This window comes from Entelurus aequoreus, linkage group LG01 (genome assembly GCF_033978785.1).
Source record: "Entelurus aequoreus isolate RoL-2023_Sb linkage group LG01, RoL_Eaeq_v1.1, whole genome shotgun sequence".
In the NCBI taxonomy this organism is placed as follows: Eukaryota; Metazoa; Chordata; class Actinopteri; order Syngnathiformes; family Syngnathidae; genus Entelurus; species Entelurus aequoreus.
The window spans coordinates 36,450,348-36,468,323 of record NC_084731.1 but is presented as its reverse complement, the minus strand read 5'-3'; the positions used below and the strand labels follow the sequence as shown (position 1 = coordinate 36,468,323).

At 37.5% G+C, this 17,976-nt stretch overlaps 2 protein-coding genes across 4 annotated transcripts in view; both read right to left on the bottom strand.

Annotated features, from left to right (window-relative positions):
• Window positions 1-5,708, bottom strand: part of LOC133651248 (guanine nucleotide-binding protein G(i) subunit alpha-2-like) — an 81,506-nt gene extending 75,798 nt beyond the window's left edge. Inside the window, exons 1-2 of one of the 3 annotated variants that reach the window (XM_062049317.1) lie at window positions 5,512-5,708; window positions 5,253-5,425 (exon numbers count right to left, since the gene is read on the bottom strand). In XM_062049317.1, the coding sequence (XP_061905301.1) occupies window positions 5,253-5,425; window positions 5,512-5,534 (196 nt within the window). In that variant the 5' untranslated portion in view covers window positions 5,535-5,708. Of the gene's footprint in view, window positions 1-5,252 lie in introns of all 3 variants that reach the window. The other 2 variants (XM_062049324.1, XM_062049308.1) reach the window with 2 other exon arrangements.
• Window positions 5,709-8,086: 2,378 nt separating this feature from the next.
• The window catches only part of slc38a3b (solute carrier family 38 member 3b), a 79,659-nt gene continuing 69,769 nt past the window's right edge, over window positions 8,087-17,976 (bottom strand). The window contains exons 14-17 of the mRNA XM_062049244.1: window positions 17,261-17,385; window positions 17,055-17,199; window positions 14,829-14,932; window positions 8,087-10,719 (exon numbers count right to left, since the gene is read on the bottom strand). Of these exons, the coding sequence (XP_061905228.1) occupies window positions 10,615-10,719; window positions 14,829-14,932; window positions 17,055-17,199; window positions 17,261-17,385 (479 nt within the window). The 3' untranslated portion in view covers window positions 8,087-10,614. The remainder of the gene's footprint in view (window positions 10,720-14,828; window positions 14,933-17,054; window positions 17,200-17,260; window positions 17,386-17,976) is intronic.

The window sequence follows — 17,976 nt, the reverse complement described above, 5'->3', positions numbered from 1 at the left end:
TATATTAGCCACACCGAACTCTAGGCCACAGATATATACATTGTGAAATTAATTATATACACATAGTACATCTTGTGGATGTACTACCAGTCTGTGGTTGCCAGTGTTCTGTTCTACATCATAGTGTGCTGGGGGGGCAGTACATCTAAGAAGGACAGCTCCAGATTGGAGAAACTGATCAGGCGGGCCGGTTCTACAATCGGAATTAAACTGGACTCACTGGTGACGGTGGCCAGAGAAGAGGATTGTGGAAAAACTACTGAGCATCATGGATGATGCCAGTCACCCTCTGCATACCGTTATCAGTAGCCAGAGGAGCCTGTTCAGTGCTAGACTGCTTCATCCCAAGTGCAGGACTAATAGACTCAAAAACTCTTTTGTCCCACACGCCATCAGACTGTACAATGTTTATTTACATACCTTAATTGTTTTCAAACGGTGCCTGTTACACAGCAGTAAAACAGCAGATCAAACAAAACAGAAGTCATCATCATGGACCCACCAGCTGCAGAAGCAAGCTCTCCAATCAGCTAAACAGACTTAATAAGTCGGTGACATTTTGGGGAGATTACTGAGGAATTTGTGAAACTGAAACAATACACAAAGAATGCCATTCTGTGTTAATAAAACCAACACAGACCCTCGTAAACATGTTAGCATGTTAGCTAATGCTAACAGCACTACTATTACGATAGCACTTACAACTATGCATGCAAACACTCCTACAGACATCACACATGGGACGGTTAAGAAAGTATGAATTATTTTAGCCAAATTGTAAAACTTACAAACGTTGCTTGGAATGATGAGTGAAGAATCCTTTCGTGCAGAAATTCTATAGACGGTTTTACTTCCGGTTTAAGGCATTAAAGGAAGTACACTTGCAGTGAACAAACTTGTCCAAAAGATGGTGCCATAGCAAAAACAATAACACACCTTTTCAGCCTTTCTGCTTGTATTTAATAAAAAATATTGAGCACAAAACGGCCATTATCAAAGAAAAATCCATAAATTAGCCGTACTGTTTTATAAGCCGCAGGGTTTAAAGAATAGGAAAAAAGTAGCTGCTTATGGTCCGGAATTTACGATAAATTAGAACTATAAGCTACTTTGTATTAAAAATAGCAGGAAGTACAGGAAGTGATGTTTTATTATGTTTGTTGGCTCTCAAAGTCTGCTGTGAGCAGAAATTAGTGATGAAGAAAAAAAAAGCAAACGCTGTTATGCGTTTTTAAAATGAATGCGCCGCATATTCATGAAATTATCAAAATACGTAAATATAAAATGTTATTATAAATGTGCCCATTACTACATTACATATATACTTACATTATGTATATAAAACCCTAATGGAGGTGTTTTTTTAGGAGCTATATGGGCAGAATTGAATGGCTCCCATAGGCGCCATTGTAAGCGTACTTTTGATCGAATCTAATATTTAGAATGCATTAAAAAAATCCATCCGTTGGCATGTCTTTCATAATGATTGTGAACGATAGGCAAAATTCCCAAAAAAGTGCAGTCCCTCTTTAAGACAAGTGATTGCAAATGGAGTGCAGTACTTGTCTGCAACCAGTGGCGCTGCGGATATTGTCTCATCTAGTTTGCTGTGGGCAAAAGACAACATCTTAGCGGAAAATTGCCCAACCTACACGCAGCCCTCCACTGCTACAACATTATTCAGCACTGGCATGAAAACAGAAGCTCAGAACATTCAGAGAGAGATTCTACTAGCACATTAAAACAGAAATACTAAATTCATTAATAAAGAACTTTAATTCCAACTTCCCATCCATCCATTTTCTACCGCCTGTCCCTTTCGGGGTCACGGGGGGTGCTGGAGCCTATCTCAGCTGCATTTGGGCAGAAGGCGGTGTACACCCTGGACAAGTTGCCACCTCATCACAGTGAATTCCAACTTATTCACATCAAAAATAATACGTTGTTGCTCATTTAATAATAAAAACTTTTCTGTAAATCAATTGTGTCATTTTTGTGTAATCCTGATAACAAAACAAACCACAATCTCTCTCCTTTACACATTGTGAGGGTTATTAATCATGAAAATGAAACTTTTATTCTTTGGCTTTTAACACTACGTGAGTTGTGTGGTCCTCTGTTGTCCTCTGTGGGGGTTTTTTATACATTTTGATTTCTATTTACTGTTTTAATTGGTTTTTCCCTTTAAAATTGTTTTTATTCATATTTATTTTTATATTGTTTTCATATTGGTTCTATATTTATTTAATTTTTGTTTTTATTCAGTCATTGGTGGAGCTAAGGATAATATTTGATTATTGTTTTTAATATTGTTTTTAATACTGTTTTTAATATTGTTGTGCAGCACTTTGGAAACATTTTTGTTGTTTAAATGTGCTATATAAACAAAGTGGATTGGATTGGATTGGATTGAAAATGCAGAACTTGCACAAAATATAACGGTCTAAATTATTTACGATTTTAGGCAAAGCCTGGTGGAGCTGGACGTTTTTATTGACTCGGAAGATGACCAGCCATGTTGCAACTCTCTTCATCCTAGCGTGGGTTAACAGCTTGTCACAGCAGGATGAAGACACACACACACACACACACACACACACACACACACACACACACACACACACACACACACACACACACACACACACACACACACATTCTTGTATTTATTACCTTCTTGAGACCTACAAAAAATGCCTACCTCTTTAGGACCACCTTTTCTAGATATATAAAGATTTGTATTTACAACATTGATAATATATACATACTATGCACATATAAACACGCTAAGCTTTTAGTATTTGTTTTATTTTTTTTGTAATTGGTTTTTAATCTTCATTATTTACTTAAATTTATTACAGTATGTTTCCATATACATATTTATTTTGTTAGTTTTATCAATTTTGGCCAAAGGGGGTGCATTTCAATTTCTTACACACACTTGTTATTACATATGTTGACCAGAGGGGGAGCACTTTTAAATTTAAATTTGAAGAATCCCTCCTTTTTGGGACCACCCTAATTTTGATAAATTTCACCACCAGGGTTGCAAATTGAGACATTCTCTATTAGATGCAATGATTTATGTCCTAAATTGTTCACCGGTCCTCATATGGAAGGTACTTTTTATGTCTCAAGAAGGACATAAATACAAGAACACACACACACACACACACTCCCTGCATGACAACAAGCGACACCCCCTATGGGTTGTGCTACAAATGCCTTGTGAGAAATACTAGCATTAATGCAATAAACAGGTCGTCAAAGTTCATAATCATTGGACAAATGATCAATGATTTGTGGATAATTAGCTGCTAATTAGTGTCCCCGTCAAGATGTTTGGTTTGTTTTCCAAGCAATCTTGCTTAAACTTCACACACTTGTGTTTGTCGGTCCCCTAACGGTGTGAACCAGATTTGCTGGAAAAATACACTTGCTAATGTTACAGTGGTGTGTTTTTAAAGCACTTGGAGTTTTGTGACAAATTTCAAGTCAATCTGAATACCAGCATCACCATGTGGTGTTTCTCAGGGGAACAAACAGGCAGTGCAATTGGTTTTGACAAATATTCCGTCCTTTTGTGAGAGAGTTAGCTTCTACTAAAGGTCTGCAATACGTAGCTGCTAAAATAGCTGCTAAGCTTGCCTCCTGTATTATTTGAGGTTATTCCGCAATGATGATGTTTTGATCGTACCTTGACTGATGAACATTATCATAATGTATTCAGAAAATATAAATAGCGACAAATAAAGTATATATACTATTAACGGCAACAGGTAATTGTAAAAAAACAACAACATAATGATTTGTATAATTTCAGAATGTGCTTGTTCTAGTTTTAAACGAAGAAAACAATCTGAAGTTGTCTTTACTTTTAAGTTATCGTGCCATGAATTTACCATTCCGGCCCGCTTGGGAATACATTTTCTTCTATGTGGCCCCTGAGCTAAAATGAGTTTGACACCCCTGCTTTAAATTAACAAATACAGTAGTTGGGCAGAAATGAGGTCAACAAATGACTGCATGTTAGGTCAAAGGTCAGGACATGTTTTTAAAAGCAAATTTATAACGGCATGTGTACTTAGCTGGCCTTATTAGCTAGATGTCAGTGCCAAAATACTGGAAACAGGTGTCAGTCTGTCAGTCAAAACCGAGCGTTGTTCTGACAAAGTGTATTATTTGCCTTGATTCCGCAATGACGATGTTTTGATCTTGCCTTGACTTAAGAACATTATCACATAACTTATTCAGAAAATATAAATAACGACAAATAAAGTATATATACTATTAACTGCAACAGGTAATTGTAAAAAAACAACAACATTATGATTTGTATAATTTCAGAATGTGCTTGTTCTAGTTTTAAACAAAGAAAACAATCTGCAGTTGTCTTTATTTTTAAGTTACCGTGCCATAATTTTACCATTCTGGCCCACTTGGGAATACATTTTCCTGTATGTGGCCCCTGAGCTAAAATGAGTTTGACACCCCTGCTTTAAATGAACAAATACAGTAGTTGGGCAAAAATGAGGTCAACACATGTTAGGTTAAAGGTCACAACATGTTTTTATAAGCGAATGTAAAACAGAATGTGTACTTAGCTGGCCTTATTAGCTAGATGTCAGTGCCAAAATACTGGAAACAGGTGTCAGTTTGTCAATGAAAACCAAGCGTTGTTGTGACAAAGTGTATTATTTGCCTTTATTCCACAATGATGATGTTTTGATCTTGCCTTGATTGATGAACATTATCACATAACTTATTCAGAAAATATAAATAATAACAAATAAAGTATATATACTATTAACGGCAACAGGTAATTGTAAAAAAACAACACCTTTATGATTTGTATAATTTCAGAATGTGCTTGTTCTAGTTTTAAACAAAGAAAACAATCTAAAGTTGTCTTTATTTTTAAGTTATTGTGCCATGAATTTACCATTCCGGCCCACTTGGGAATACATTTTCCTGTATGTGGCCCCTGAGCTAAAATGAGTTTGACACCCCTGCTTTAAATGAACAAAAATGGGCAGAAATTAGGTCAACAAAGGACTGCATGTTAGGTTAAAGGTCACGACATGTTTTTATAAGCGAATGTAAAACAGAATGTGTACTTAGCTGGCCTTATTAGCTAGATGTCAGTGCCAAAATGCTGGAAACAGGTGTCAGTTTGTCAATCAAAACCGAGCGTTGTTGTGACAAAGTGTATTATTTGCCTTTATTCCGCAATGACGATGTTTTGATCTCACCTAGAAGGAGCAGTTTGACTTCTCTGGCCGCCTTCTCTCCATCTTCTCGCAGGTTCTTGTCGATCATTTTAGACCTCTCCGCGGCCGCCTTGTCCTCGGCACTCACCGTGCAGCCCATTATTCCGCAGACACGGCAGCGCCGACGCGAACGAGACAGGAAGATGATCAAATTCCCACGCGAGACAAAAAAAAAAAGAAGCTTCCAATTCATTCGCGTGTTCCCCTAAAATGTCACCGATGCTTCATTTCCATAACTCACTCGCTCCCGCTGCCTGGAACCATCTACGACGTCCCCATTGGACCCCGGTCCTGATCCTGCTCCGTGGTTCCGGTCCCTCTCCAGGACTCTACACGGACCACCAGAAGTTGACCCAAGTTTTTGCTGTTCCCTTCAAGCCACCTGGCAGACGCGCGCCAATTAAAAAGATGCGAGGAGGCGAGTGAGCCGACTTGTTAGAAGTGCGGCCAGTTAGAGACTCGACCACTAGGGGTCACTGTGGTCACACAGTCTGCTTTGTGGCACGATTACGTAACGGACTTCACGGATTGTGGGTAAACAGCGAACTCTAGTGGACAAACGTAGATCGCCACCAAATCTTCAGATGCTGAAGATCTGCAACATGTACACCACAAATCATGTTTATGTGTAAATGCTTCACACATATGGTTTTCTACACCAAAATTAATCTATTTATTATTATTATTCAACAACTTATTTTTCTTCTCCAGACTTTGGCGCTCTACCTTCCACATGATTCATCCGATTCAAACCGTTCCAACTTTAAACTGTTCAGCCTATTCGGGAAATTCCCAGATGTCCCAGAATTCCAGGTTTTCCGGGACATTTTTCCCATTCAAAATTATTTGCCAATTTCTCAAACTTCCACCATTTCCAAATTTTTCAACCAATTCAAACGTTTCCACCTTCTACACATTCCACCATTCTGGAATTTCAAACTAGCCTTTTTTCAAGTTAAAAAAAATTCCAGAATTTCTGGTTTTCCAAAGCCCTATTTCCACCCTTTTTTCTGGCGACTACTCCTCCCACATTTTTCAACCCACTTTAAGCGTTCCACCGTCAAAACATTCCTCTTAATTAAGATAACAAACAAACTTGTTTTTTGAACTGGAAAAATTCCCGGTTTTCCCAAAATTCCAGGAATTACGTAATACCATTTCTCAATTCAACATGTACTACTTCAACATTTCAACACCAACCAATTCAACTCATTCAAGTTTTTTTTTTTAGTTTTTTTTTACCATTTTTCCACCTTCAACAAATTTCCAGGAATTCCCGCTTTTTGGTAACCTATTTCCACCCTTAAGTTCGACTACTCCTTTCACATTTTTTAACTAATTTCAACTGTTCCACCGTCAAAACACTCTTCATATTCAGGACAAAAAACAAAAATGGTTAAGGAACTAGAAAAATTCCCGGAAATTCAAGGAAATTCTCAAATAAAAACAGTTACTAATTCAACATTTCTTGACCGATTTAAACAATTCCAACACCAACCAATTCAGCTCATTCAGGACATTTATGCTCCTAATCATTTTTTTTAAAGTCCCGCTTTTCTCAACATTCCCAAATGTCCAGGAAGTTCCCATTGAAATTAATGGGATATTTTTCCAAGTTGCACAATTGCCACATTTTTCAACCTATTCAAACCATTCCAACATTAACACATTCCACTCATCCTGGACATTCAAACAAATACTTTCCCAAGGTCCAAACCAAATTCCGGTTTCCCTGGAAATTCAAACTCTTCAACATTCAAACCATTCCAACATTCAAACTATTTCAGCGTTTAAACGATTTCAACATTTAAACCATTTCTACATTCATCCTACATTCCATTAGCATTTCAGTTCAGCGTCAGCTTTTCAACATTCAAACTATTCTTACATTCATACTACATTCTGTCAGCATTTCACTTCAACTTCAGCATTGGAGCATTCACACCCCATTCCTTCAGGAATTGCCTCTTCTAGTTGAAAATGTAATTATATTTTGATATAGATGATGTATTTATATAATCATACCACTCCCTTGTCTGAGCTATGTAAAAGTGACAGTCATGATAAACTTTCATAGAATAATCCTGGGATATGTACAAAATATTGAATGTCTATTGTCAATTTTGGTTAAGAATACCAACATTATCAATGTAATACTTTAATGTATATTTTCTCAAATCAAATAAAACATATTAATCAGAAGTTGCACTAACTTATATTAAGTGTTGTTTGTGTTTTTCTGCTTGTTTACTTATTAAAAATGTTTCAAACCGTGACATTGTTTTTCGAATGTTTCAGCTTCACTGCTATTACAAATAAATTATTACATAAAAAATGTTATCCAGTTTCTCATTCACTGATTTATGAGTTTTAGGCAATTAAAAAAAATTAACTACTGATAATTATTATCCTTATTACATTGCTCAGTGGCCTTGTGGTTAGAGTGTCTGCCCTGAAACTGGCAGGTTGTGAGTTCGAACCTCGGCCGAGTCATACAAAAGACTATAAAAATGGGACCCTTTGGCTCTCTGCTTGGCACTCAGCATCTAGGGTTAGAATTGGGGGATAAATCACCAAAATGATTCCCAAGTGTGGCCACCGCTGCTGCTCACTGCTCCCCTCACTTCCCAGGGGGTGAACAAGGGGACGGGTCAAACACAGAGGATAATTTCACCACACCTGATGTGTGTGTGACTATCAGTGGTACTTTAACTTTTAAATAATTTGAATTGAATGCTAAAAGTACACTTTATAAATGATCGTTAATTATTTCTGTATGTAAATTAATGACAATTGAAATGATGATGCCAGACATGATGGGAAAACATTTCCAATTATTTTATTGTCAAACTAAAACAGTGCATGCTATTTACACTTTACAATCTACCGTAAATATGCTTCACACATATAAAACGTTCACATTCATATACATCCTTTATATAAAGCCACGTCTTGTTCGCCAAAAAAAGACACTGATAAACGTATTATGTGTCATGGCTATGAATGTTCTCATTCATCCAGGTCATTGTAATCTCAGTGCATTCAATCGATCGCAACTGGACTGTTTGGTTTGTCTTGGAATACGTTTCGCCTCAAATCCGAGTAGGCTTCATCAGTTCATGCTCCTAGACTTACATTGGTCAGATTTAGATCTGACCAATCTAAGTCTTCCAAGAAAAAAAACTGTCAAGTTGCCATCATTTGAATGCCCTGAGAGTATTATGTGTCGTTTCCACAGATGAGTGCATTGTAACATGATCAGATACAATAAACATCATCAAGTCCAGGAAATGCACCTTTGAAATATTCTATAAGCTAAATCTTGCATTTAAGGCATTTTTTAAAAACCAATAGGTAGCTTGTTGTCATTTTGGCATGATCCCTTCAAAACAAAAACACTGCAAAAACATTGGAAGGGACGGACAATGATTTCCTTGAGGTGTTCATCATAATTTATCAGTGAAAATATCTTCATAGCAGCAATCCAACTAGCTGCAAGTACAATTATAGAGTTGTACATAAATACATATGTTGATATGACGTAAAAACGTCTTTAGCAGCAGTAGAAAATACCTTTTTCGAAATGTTTTCTCCTTTGAAACTGGAAACTGTTATTCAGTCCCTCTAGGAATTCACAAATTCACCATTTAAATTCAACCAAACCCTTTGCTACTTTGTCCAATGCCCGCAACTTCAACGGTCTAATCAAAACATATGTTTGTTTCTTGTGTAGACGAAGCAGGAACAACAACGTGTAACAATATACTGTATCAATCAATCAATCAAAGTGTATTTATATAGCCCATAATCACAAGTGTCTCAAAGGGCTGCACAAGCCACAACAACATCCTCGGCTCAGATCCCACATCAGGGCAAGAAAAAACTTAACCCAATGGGATACAATGAGAAACCTTGGAGGGGACCGCAGATGTGGGGACCCCCAACCCTGGGCGACCGGTGCAATGGACGTCGAGTGGATCTAGTTAATAGTGTGAGAGTCCAGTCCATAGTGGGGCCAGCAGGGGTATCAACTCTTTATTGCTCAATCGACAGTAGTTGTAGCTCAGACCTACTTCCTGTTCCTGCTTACAATGCTAAGCCTAGGAATTAAACATCGATTTAGTAATTTTATTGAAATCATTTGCCTTTTCAGGGTAAGGTTACAAGGAAATCTGTAAAATCACAAGATGATTCAATAGAATTTTTAAAAAAAAGTCACAAAACATGCAACTTTTGCCACAGCTTTCTGAAAAAGCTGCTGCAAATTCAGGCACTTTGAGGTGCAACAATCACAAAAAATACATGTGAAATATTAGAGGGATGGATTGTGTATATTTTCTATTTATAGATTGATTGCATGCGGTTTGTGTTAAAATGACAACCCAATAAAAATGCAGAAATTAAAAAGTGATCATCAAAATAACAGTACCGCAAAAATACTTCAAAAGATCTTCCATTGAACTCCTTAGAGAGCAAAACGATCATTTAGTTGATTTGTTAGTGAGAAGTAGCGCACAAAAACACTTTCAAACACAATTTACACGTTATTTGACATTCCCAAAAGATCAGACTAATAAAAGTAAGTTCAGGATTTTAATACTTGATGGCTTAACTGCATATTTAAGCTTGCAGTAATCCAAAGAGAGGTGTGCTGTTATGAATTATTTGAAAATCACCAGTAATCAATTATTTGTCATAACACGAATAAAAAGCAAATCACACATTAAACAGTGGGCCAAGAGGTTCTATTAGTACAATGCAGATTTTTAAAAAAAAATTAAATTACATTGGCAATATATACATGAAATAATCATACATTTACACATTTAACAAACTGATATTTTTTTTTAACCGAATTTGAATCTAAATGTCCTTTGTTGAAATATTAACATTAATGATAATGTTATTAGTTTGCTTCTTGTTTATGTTGTGAATGTATATATTATAAACTGTGATTGTAAGCGCAAATTGAAAAAAAAAAAGATTAGGCTCCAGTCACCCCCGCGACCGCGGGGAGGGACAAGCGGTAGAAAATGGATGGAAAAGTGAAGATGATCATTTGGTGTAAAAATCGCGAGAAATATTTGGATGATTAACTTCATTGTAGTTAAATACAGTCCTTAAAAACATAGTAGTAATATAAATACGCACTCCTGTTGTCTGTCAAACACGTACTGCATTCAACCTACTTCTGTAAAGTACAGGAAGTAATTATGCACGTGTTATATGTTAATTCGTATCCTCTTTTCTTGTTATGACTTTTATAGCAAAGCTTTGTTCTGGTTGGAGGGCCATCTTGGTTTCTTTCAGCGAGTTGACTCTTCTTTCTGCACTCACGTACACTCTAGTGGCCGCCGCCACCATTGCTGCTCCCCGTCGTCCAGTCGTTGATGATGAAGCTCAGGCTCATTATCATGAAGGACACCCCCAGAGCGGCAAAACAGGCAGCCTGAGAGGAGAAGAAAGAGAAGGAGGAAGAAGTGAAGGAGGAGGACGAGAAGAAGAAGAAAATGGAGAAAAAGTAGAATAAAAATAAAAATTGATTAAGCATTAAGCATTTGTACGTGTTTCATGTATTTGTTAGTATTTCATAAGTTGTTGTGTGTGATCATAACCAAGGGTACTATTCCCACAAGTACTAAAGTGAAAAAAGGATTCTGGCCTTTGGTGTATTCTCCCATAGACTTACAGTATTTTCCGGACTATAAGGCGCACTTAAAATCCTTTTTTCCCCCTCAAAACTCGACAGTGCGCCTTATAACCCGGTGCTCCTAATGTAAGGAATAATTCTGGTTTTGCTTACCGACCTTGAAGCTATTTTATTTGGTACATGGTGTAATGATAAGTGTGACCAGTAGATGGCAGTCACACACAAGAGATAGGTGTAGGCTGCAATAAAACTCAAGTGAACAACACCAACATTTTACAATATAGAACATTACACACGGCACTCAAAAATGTATCAAAATGTTTTAGTACGACTTTGGTAAGCTATGAAGCAGCACCGCTTGAAGGATTGTAGTGTGCTTCAACATGCAAGTATTATTATGGTGTGTGGATTAGGTATGACATTATCTGGCGTTTTGTTTCGTAATATTATGCAAAAGCAACTTTTCTTACATTCTGGTACCTGCTGATCTGTATTTGGGGTCTGCGTAAGTCATGAAAAATTGCACGTGTCCGCTTTTGTAGTCCGCGCAGATGCCATAGTCGATAAGCTTCTTCTTTTTCTCTATCTTCTTGTTATGGGACATTCATCCTCCGCTGTTGCCATTTCAAATATAAAGTAGTGTAAAGTTCTTACTTATATCTGTCAGTAAACTCGCCATGAAAGCGCTAAAACATACCGGTGTAGTGAGTTTACATTATTCACCCAAGGACCTTTAGTTATTACAGAGTTCCGGTCGGACGGTTTTTCACAGGACACATTTCCGGCGGATGAGGAGATGCTGCTCAGTTATTGATTGAAGTAAAGTCTGAATGGAATGTCATTAAAACAGTTAGCTCAATCCTTTGACACTTCTTCCACTCCCGTCCTTGCATGCTACACCGCCACAACAAAGATGACGGGGAGAAGACGCTACCAAAGGTGAGCCACGTAAATAAGACCGCCCACAAAACGGCGCATCTTGAAGCGACTGTCAGAAAGCGACTTGAAGATGATCTGTAAAACGTAATCTATACAACATTTTGACCAAAGAACCACCATTACCGTAATTTCCGGACTATAAGCCGCTACTTTTTCCCCTCGTTCTGGTCCCTGCGGCTTATACAAGGGTGCGGCTTATTTACGGCCTGTTCTTCTCCGACGCCGACGAAGAGGATTTCTGTGGTTTTAGTACGCAGGAGGAAGACGGTGACACAATGATTAAAGACTGACTTTTCATATACCGGTAGGCTGGTTATTTTGATAACGTACAGGCGAGCACTTTGTATTACTTTGCACCGTTGTATTATTTGTACTCTGCACGGATGCTGTTCGCCATGTCAAAGATGTGAAAGTTTGATTGAATGATTGAAAGATTTATTGTTAATAAATGGGACGCTTTGCGTTCCCAAACAGTCATCTCTGTCCCGACAATCCCCTCCGTGGTAGCAGGAACCCCTATATACTACGGTAATTACACATCAAAACCCTGCGGCTTATAGTCGGGTGCGGCTTATATATGGAGCAATCTGTATTTTCCCCTAGATTTAGCTGGTGCGGCTTATAGTCAGGTGCGGCTTATAGTCCGGAAATTACGGTACATGTTATGTAGACCACAAGGAAGTGTTTTCAATTTAGAAAAAAAAAAAAATATGACTCCTTTAATGCGCCCTATAATCCGGTGCGCCTTATATATGAAAAAAGATCGAAAATAGACCATTCATCAGCAGTGCGCCTTTTAATCCGGGTAAGTATTTTTGTTTTCATGCGCCGGCTGGAAGAAGTCCTGAGCCCCTGGAAAGTGAAACAGAATATTGCACTTGATGTTTAGCTGCAGTGTACACCGCACTTAATAAAATTAAAATGAAGCTTCCAGAAAACTGTCAAATCTTTTCTGATCGCTTGCTTCCATTTAACACCTGCAAACATCCATTGAGATGAGGACGAAAGCACCATTATGGTGCTCTGTGTTAACTATCAAAAATCTAAACGCCAACAGAAGGCGACCGCGCGTACATCTGCCTTGTTTGAACATCCTGGTACTTGCTTAATACTTTCAATGTGACTATTTCAAAGAAAATACATATTTAATGTAGCGTCTTTCAGTTAATTCCATCGACTTTTTGACAGTTGAATCAAACTGCCACGCACACACACACACACATGCACACACACACACACACATACATGTCTTGCCTACTTTGTGTGGACGCACGTTTGGTCAGTAGGTTGTGAGGGCCCCCCTTTCCACTATAGCTAGAACAGGGGTCAGCAACCTTTACCACTCAAAGAGCCATTTTGACGAGTTTCACAAATTAAAGATAATAATGGGAGCCACAAAACGGGGGGTGTACAATGTAGACTGGAAGAGTTAGGGCTGCATGGGATTCTGGGTATTCGTTCTGTTGTATTTATGTTGTTTAACGGTGCGGATGTTCTCCAGAAATGTGTTTGTCATTCTTTTTTGGTGTGGGTTCACAGTGTGGCGCATATTTGTAACGTAACAGTGTTAAAGTTGTTTTATACGGTCACCGTCAGTGTAAGCTGTGTGGCTGTTCACCAAGTATGCCTTGCTGTCTCTTACGTGTGCAAGTAAAAGCTACATACACCATGTGGACGGGCTGGCACGGTGTTTATACAGGCTATAGAGGATCAGAAAAAGCAATGTTATATTGGCACGCCCTTGATTAAGTTGTTAAGGTGATAACTGGAGAATATTTAACCCGGGAGATTTCTAAAAGAGGCACTGAGATCCGTAAGTCTCCTGGGAAAATCGGGAGGGTCGGCAAGTATGCAGCTGAGCCGCATCAGAGTGGTCAAAGAGCCGCATGCGGCTCCGGAGCCGCGGGTTGCCGACCTCTGAGCTAGAAGGATGAAAAAAATGACACACACACACACACACACACACACACGCACACGCATGCACACACACGCACACACACACACACACACACACACACACACACAAAGCAAACAGCTGTCTAAGCCCCTCTGATGCGTCATGGCTTCACAAACATCTGTACTAAACACAAGTCTTACATCACAAAAAAACTTAGGGTGGTTCTAAAAACAAGTACACAACATTTCCTCTACAGATTATCATTCACATCCAGCCAGGAAGAAGAAGCTGTTGTAGCGTGCATACACACACTACATCACTATGACAACACACATTCACGTGACAAGCACTGCCTGAATTTATACAAACCTTTTCAAATTCAAAGTGTTATCTTTTTCATGGATCACAAAGACATTCTCAAGTGTTAGTAAAACTTCATGTTGCTTAATTTTCACTGGCGTGAAAGCAAAGTCCACTCTTCAGTAATGAGCCCGCTTTCATTCGCTCCGCAGGCTGGATGGGAGAATACGAATAAGACATACGTGCATACCTGCAAGCACGTAGATAAACACTTAAAGCGCAAATGGGAGAACAGGATTACTGTGCAACCTAATGACAAGCACTAAATAAATAAATACTATAGATTACTGCCTTGTATTTTATTTATTTTTTTACTTATGTTCTTCTTTTTTTCATTTATTTACCTCTAATTCATTATGTTTTTTGATTTATTTATATTTTGTATTTACTCTATTATGTTTATTATTGAAGGACTTTTTTCCAATGTGCGGCCTAGGTGACACATTGTGAAATGATATGAACATATGGTGATGATTATGATGATTATTATCGTTTTCAATTTGCTTTGTCAGCATGTTTTGTTCAAATAGCTAGGCATTGGCATTAGCATTGAACTTCATCTTTATTAAAGATAAAAATTGAACAAACTATCAGAAATGAGACAAAAAGAAGAAATAGGATCTAATATTAATAATAATAATAATAATATAATTATGCAAAAGTCAATGTTTTGTAAAGTAACTTTTATAAACAATATTGCAAATGTTCTCACCAAGATTTTTGGCGTTGAATTCATTGGTTCTTTGTCTTTGGGAACAATTCGGATGTAGAAGACAGCAGGAAAGATGAAAATGAGGCAAGGAGCAGATGTGGCTCCTGTAAACATAAAACACAACAATTATATTTTACAGCATCAAGTATCCATACAACATATCAATGTGCAATCATGCATACAGTTTTTCACCTCTTTACAATGTCTGTGTTAGTTTTATCCATAATATCCTTCATTTATCTGGTTATCAAACAATGTTTGTCAGATTTAACCCCTGTACTTATTGTTTATGTATATGTATTGTTGAATGAAGGTATTGATTTAGATAAAGGGATGTCGTTGTGAGTTTTTGGAGCCCTTTGAGACACTTGTGATAAAGGGCTATATAAATAAAATGTGACTGATTGTTTATCATATGTCCTGTCCTTTTTTGCCCCTTTATTATTACTAAAGCTTCCATCGTCCTTTTCAGACATGTTAAATTGTGATAAAAAGTGATGTACTTCTATATAACTCTGCTAAGCATATTAGCAATAATAGCACATCCTGATGTTTTACTTGCACTCTTTCTGGAAAAAAGGTAATTTCCAGTGTGATCAGTTGTTGACACAAGGGCAAAGCCAAGCTCGCCACTCATCGCTCTAAACGTGCATGTACAGACTGTTTACGTGCACTCTGTCTTCTCATTTCGGACGCTTTGAAGTCGTCCTTGGCGGAAACGCTTTCAACTTTCACCTCTGTGCTGTGAAACATGGCCTCCGGTCCGAGGAAAGAGTGGAACAATAATATTGACTTTTTTGTTCCTCTTTCCCTTGTGCGTCAACAAGCACGCTCACGTTTTCAGACGTCCCGCACAGATAGCGGCATGTCAAACGCTCACGTTAGCTCAGACTGTAAACGGAGACGCAATAAGTAAGCCATGATCTTAACGGTACAGTACGCAGCGGGTAAGCTGCCTGCACGAAGATTAAAAAAAAAAGCAGAATTTTATTTTCAGACATTTTTAAATCAAACCGGATTTTAATTTAAAGCATGTTTTGTACTAAAACAAATATAAAATAAATTGTTTAACATTTGTTTGTGTGTTTAACATAATGCAATACACCTTCAATCAAATACATCTTGTTGATCTTATCCATTATGACTGCCTTACAACACTAGGACTAACACTGCGCGTCACTGGGGACAGTTTCAATGTTGAGAGCAATTTGCGATCATATTCTAACCACAGACGGAGCAGGAAGGGGCTAAGTATACGCTTGCAGTATATGAAGCGTCCTGTCATTCATTCATTTACATTTTATAAGGGATTCTTCACGGGGCACTACACAGCTCATAATGTGCTTTTATTTTATTATAATGCTCACTTTTATGTGTTTTTATTTATTCTTACACAAAATCACTTAAATGCATAACATTGAGAACGCCATTCTGTTTTTATTGACAACTTTGACTGAGTGAAAGAATGGAAGTCACATTTACCAGTGGCTATTGATTTCAAAACATTTAAATGATCATTTATGTTCCTTAATTAGCCTAAAAGTGACACAAAAAGTCACACAATGACGAAAAAGTAGACCAATAAAAACGCCACATTTTTTTTAACATAAACGTATTACATTATTATTTTTTTAATTTCAATATTCATATTTGACTACTGCTTTTCAGTTTACAATTCTTAATTTCCCCTCGACGGTTAATAAAGTACTTCTGTTTCTGATTCTGATTCTGATTAGTGCAATTATGTAAACATACTGGATTTAAAGGTTAAAATTCCACCCAAAATTATAAATCTTGATCATTATAATTCAGGCGGAAGAAGTTGTATAAGATTTACTGATGTAAAGTGGAAAAAATATACATTTATGATATTTCGGTTTTTGGGAAGCGGACTTATTTATAACCTTTTGTTCGCAAGTGTGAGATTTTGTTGTTAATCTGATCCTGACAAAAATAATGCATGGAAATCAGTTTTGCTGCTAATCATTGACCATCTCAGCCACTAATAATTATAATAATAACAACGACAATAATAATAATAATGATATTGAGCAAATGATTAGCCAAATGTATTTTCTGGAAATAATGTAGTTTTTCCCCCATTAAAACACAGTAGTTATGAAAATGATTGGCCTTTAAATGGTAAAGGGAAAAACAAATGTTATAACATATATCATTATTTTATAAAGCAGTTTTTGGAAATCTGACATTTTTCGTCATACTCACCGATGATTCCGAAGATTCCCAGAATGTTTGGAGCAAAAATGACCAGCATGTTGATGATAGTCAGCAGCACGAGAGCGATGATGGTGTGACGCGGCCAACTGAAAGACTTGGTGGGAAACAACATCTGCTGGATGGCTCGACGCACCTGTACAGGGGAATAATTACAAATATGCAGTACGTATTTTCAAGGGGAAGCGTGGACTTACAGGGAAGAGCACGATGGGGACGGTGAGCGTGACAGCGGTGAGGACGGCAACTCGCACGCACAGGATGAGCGTGTCGTACGGATCGATACGACTGTACGTGTGCAGCAACTCAGGCTCAACTTTGTCTGCAGGGAAACACAAATATCAACATTCAAGATGTATGCAATTGCTTTTGAGCTAGACTGCATTTCTAACTGATGGCCACAGGAGGGAGCTGGACTTAAATAATAACAGTTAGCGGCGTTTGGGGTGTCCCGATTGATCTGATATCAGAATTTATGGGATATCGGCTGGCATGTTAAATGTTTTAAGTTGTATATTACTTAGACATACAAAGTCTTCAAGGTAGAAGTATATTAGAAAGTATTCAGTAACAAAAGTGTCTGCATCATTCAACCTACTGCATCACAAGCTTAATTAAATCCATTCATTCTTGTGAGCACTAGGTGTCAACAAAAAACAATTACCGCTCCATATCAACTTAAAGACACCATAAATACATTCGAGACAGTTAATAATGAATAGGTTAGTGTTTGTCATACCTACTATTGTTCTCGGTTTGACTAATTTCACTTGATCACAATTTTTCCAACATTCCACTCGACAAAATATAAAAACCCATGTACTATATTTCTTGCAGATAATGTATTGGTTCAAAATTGGTATCATTCAATCCTCTAGGCTCCAATATCGAAAGTGTACACGTTGTATAGTTG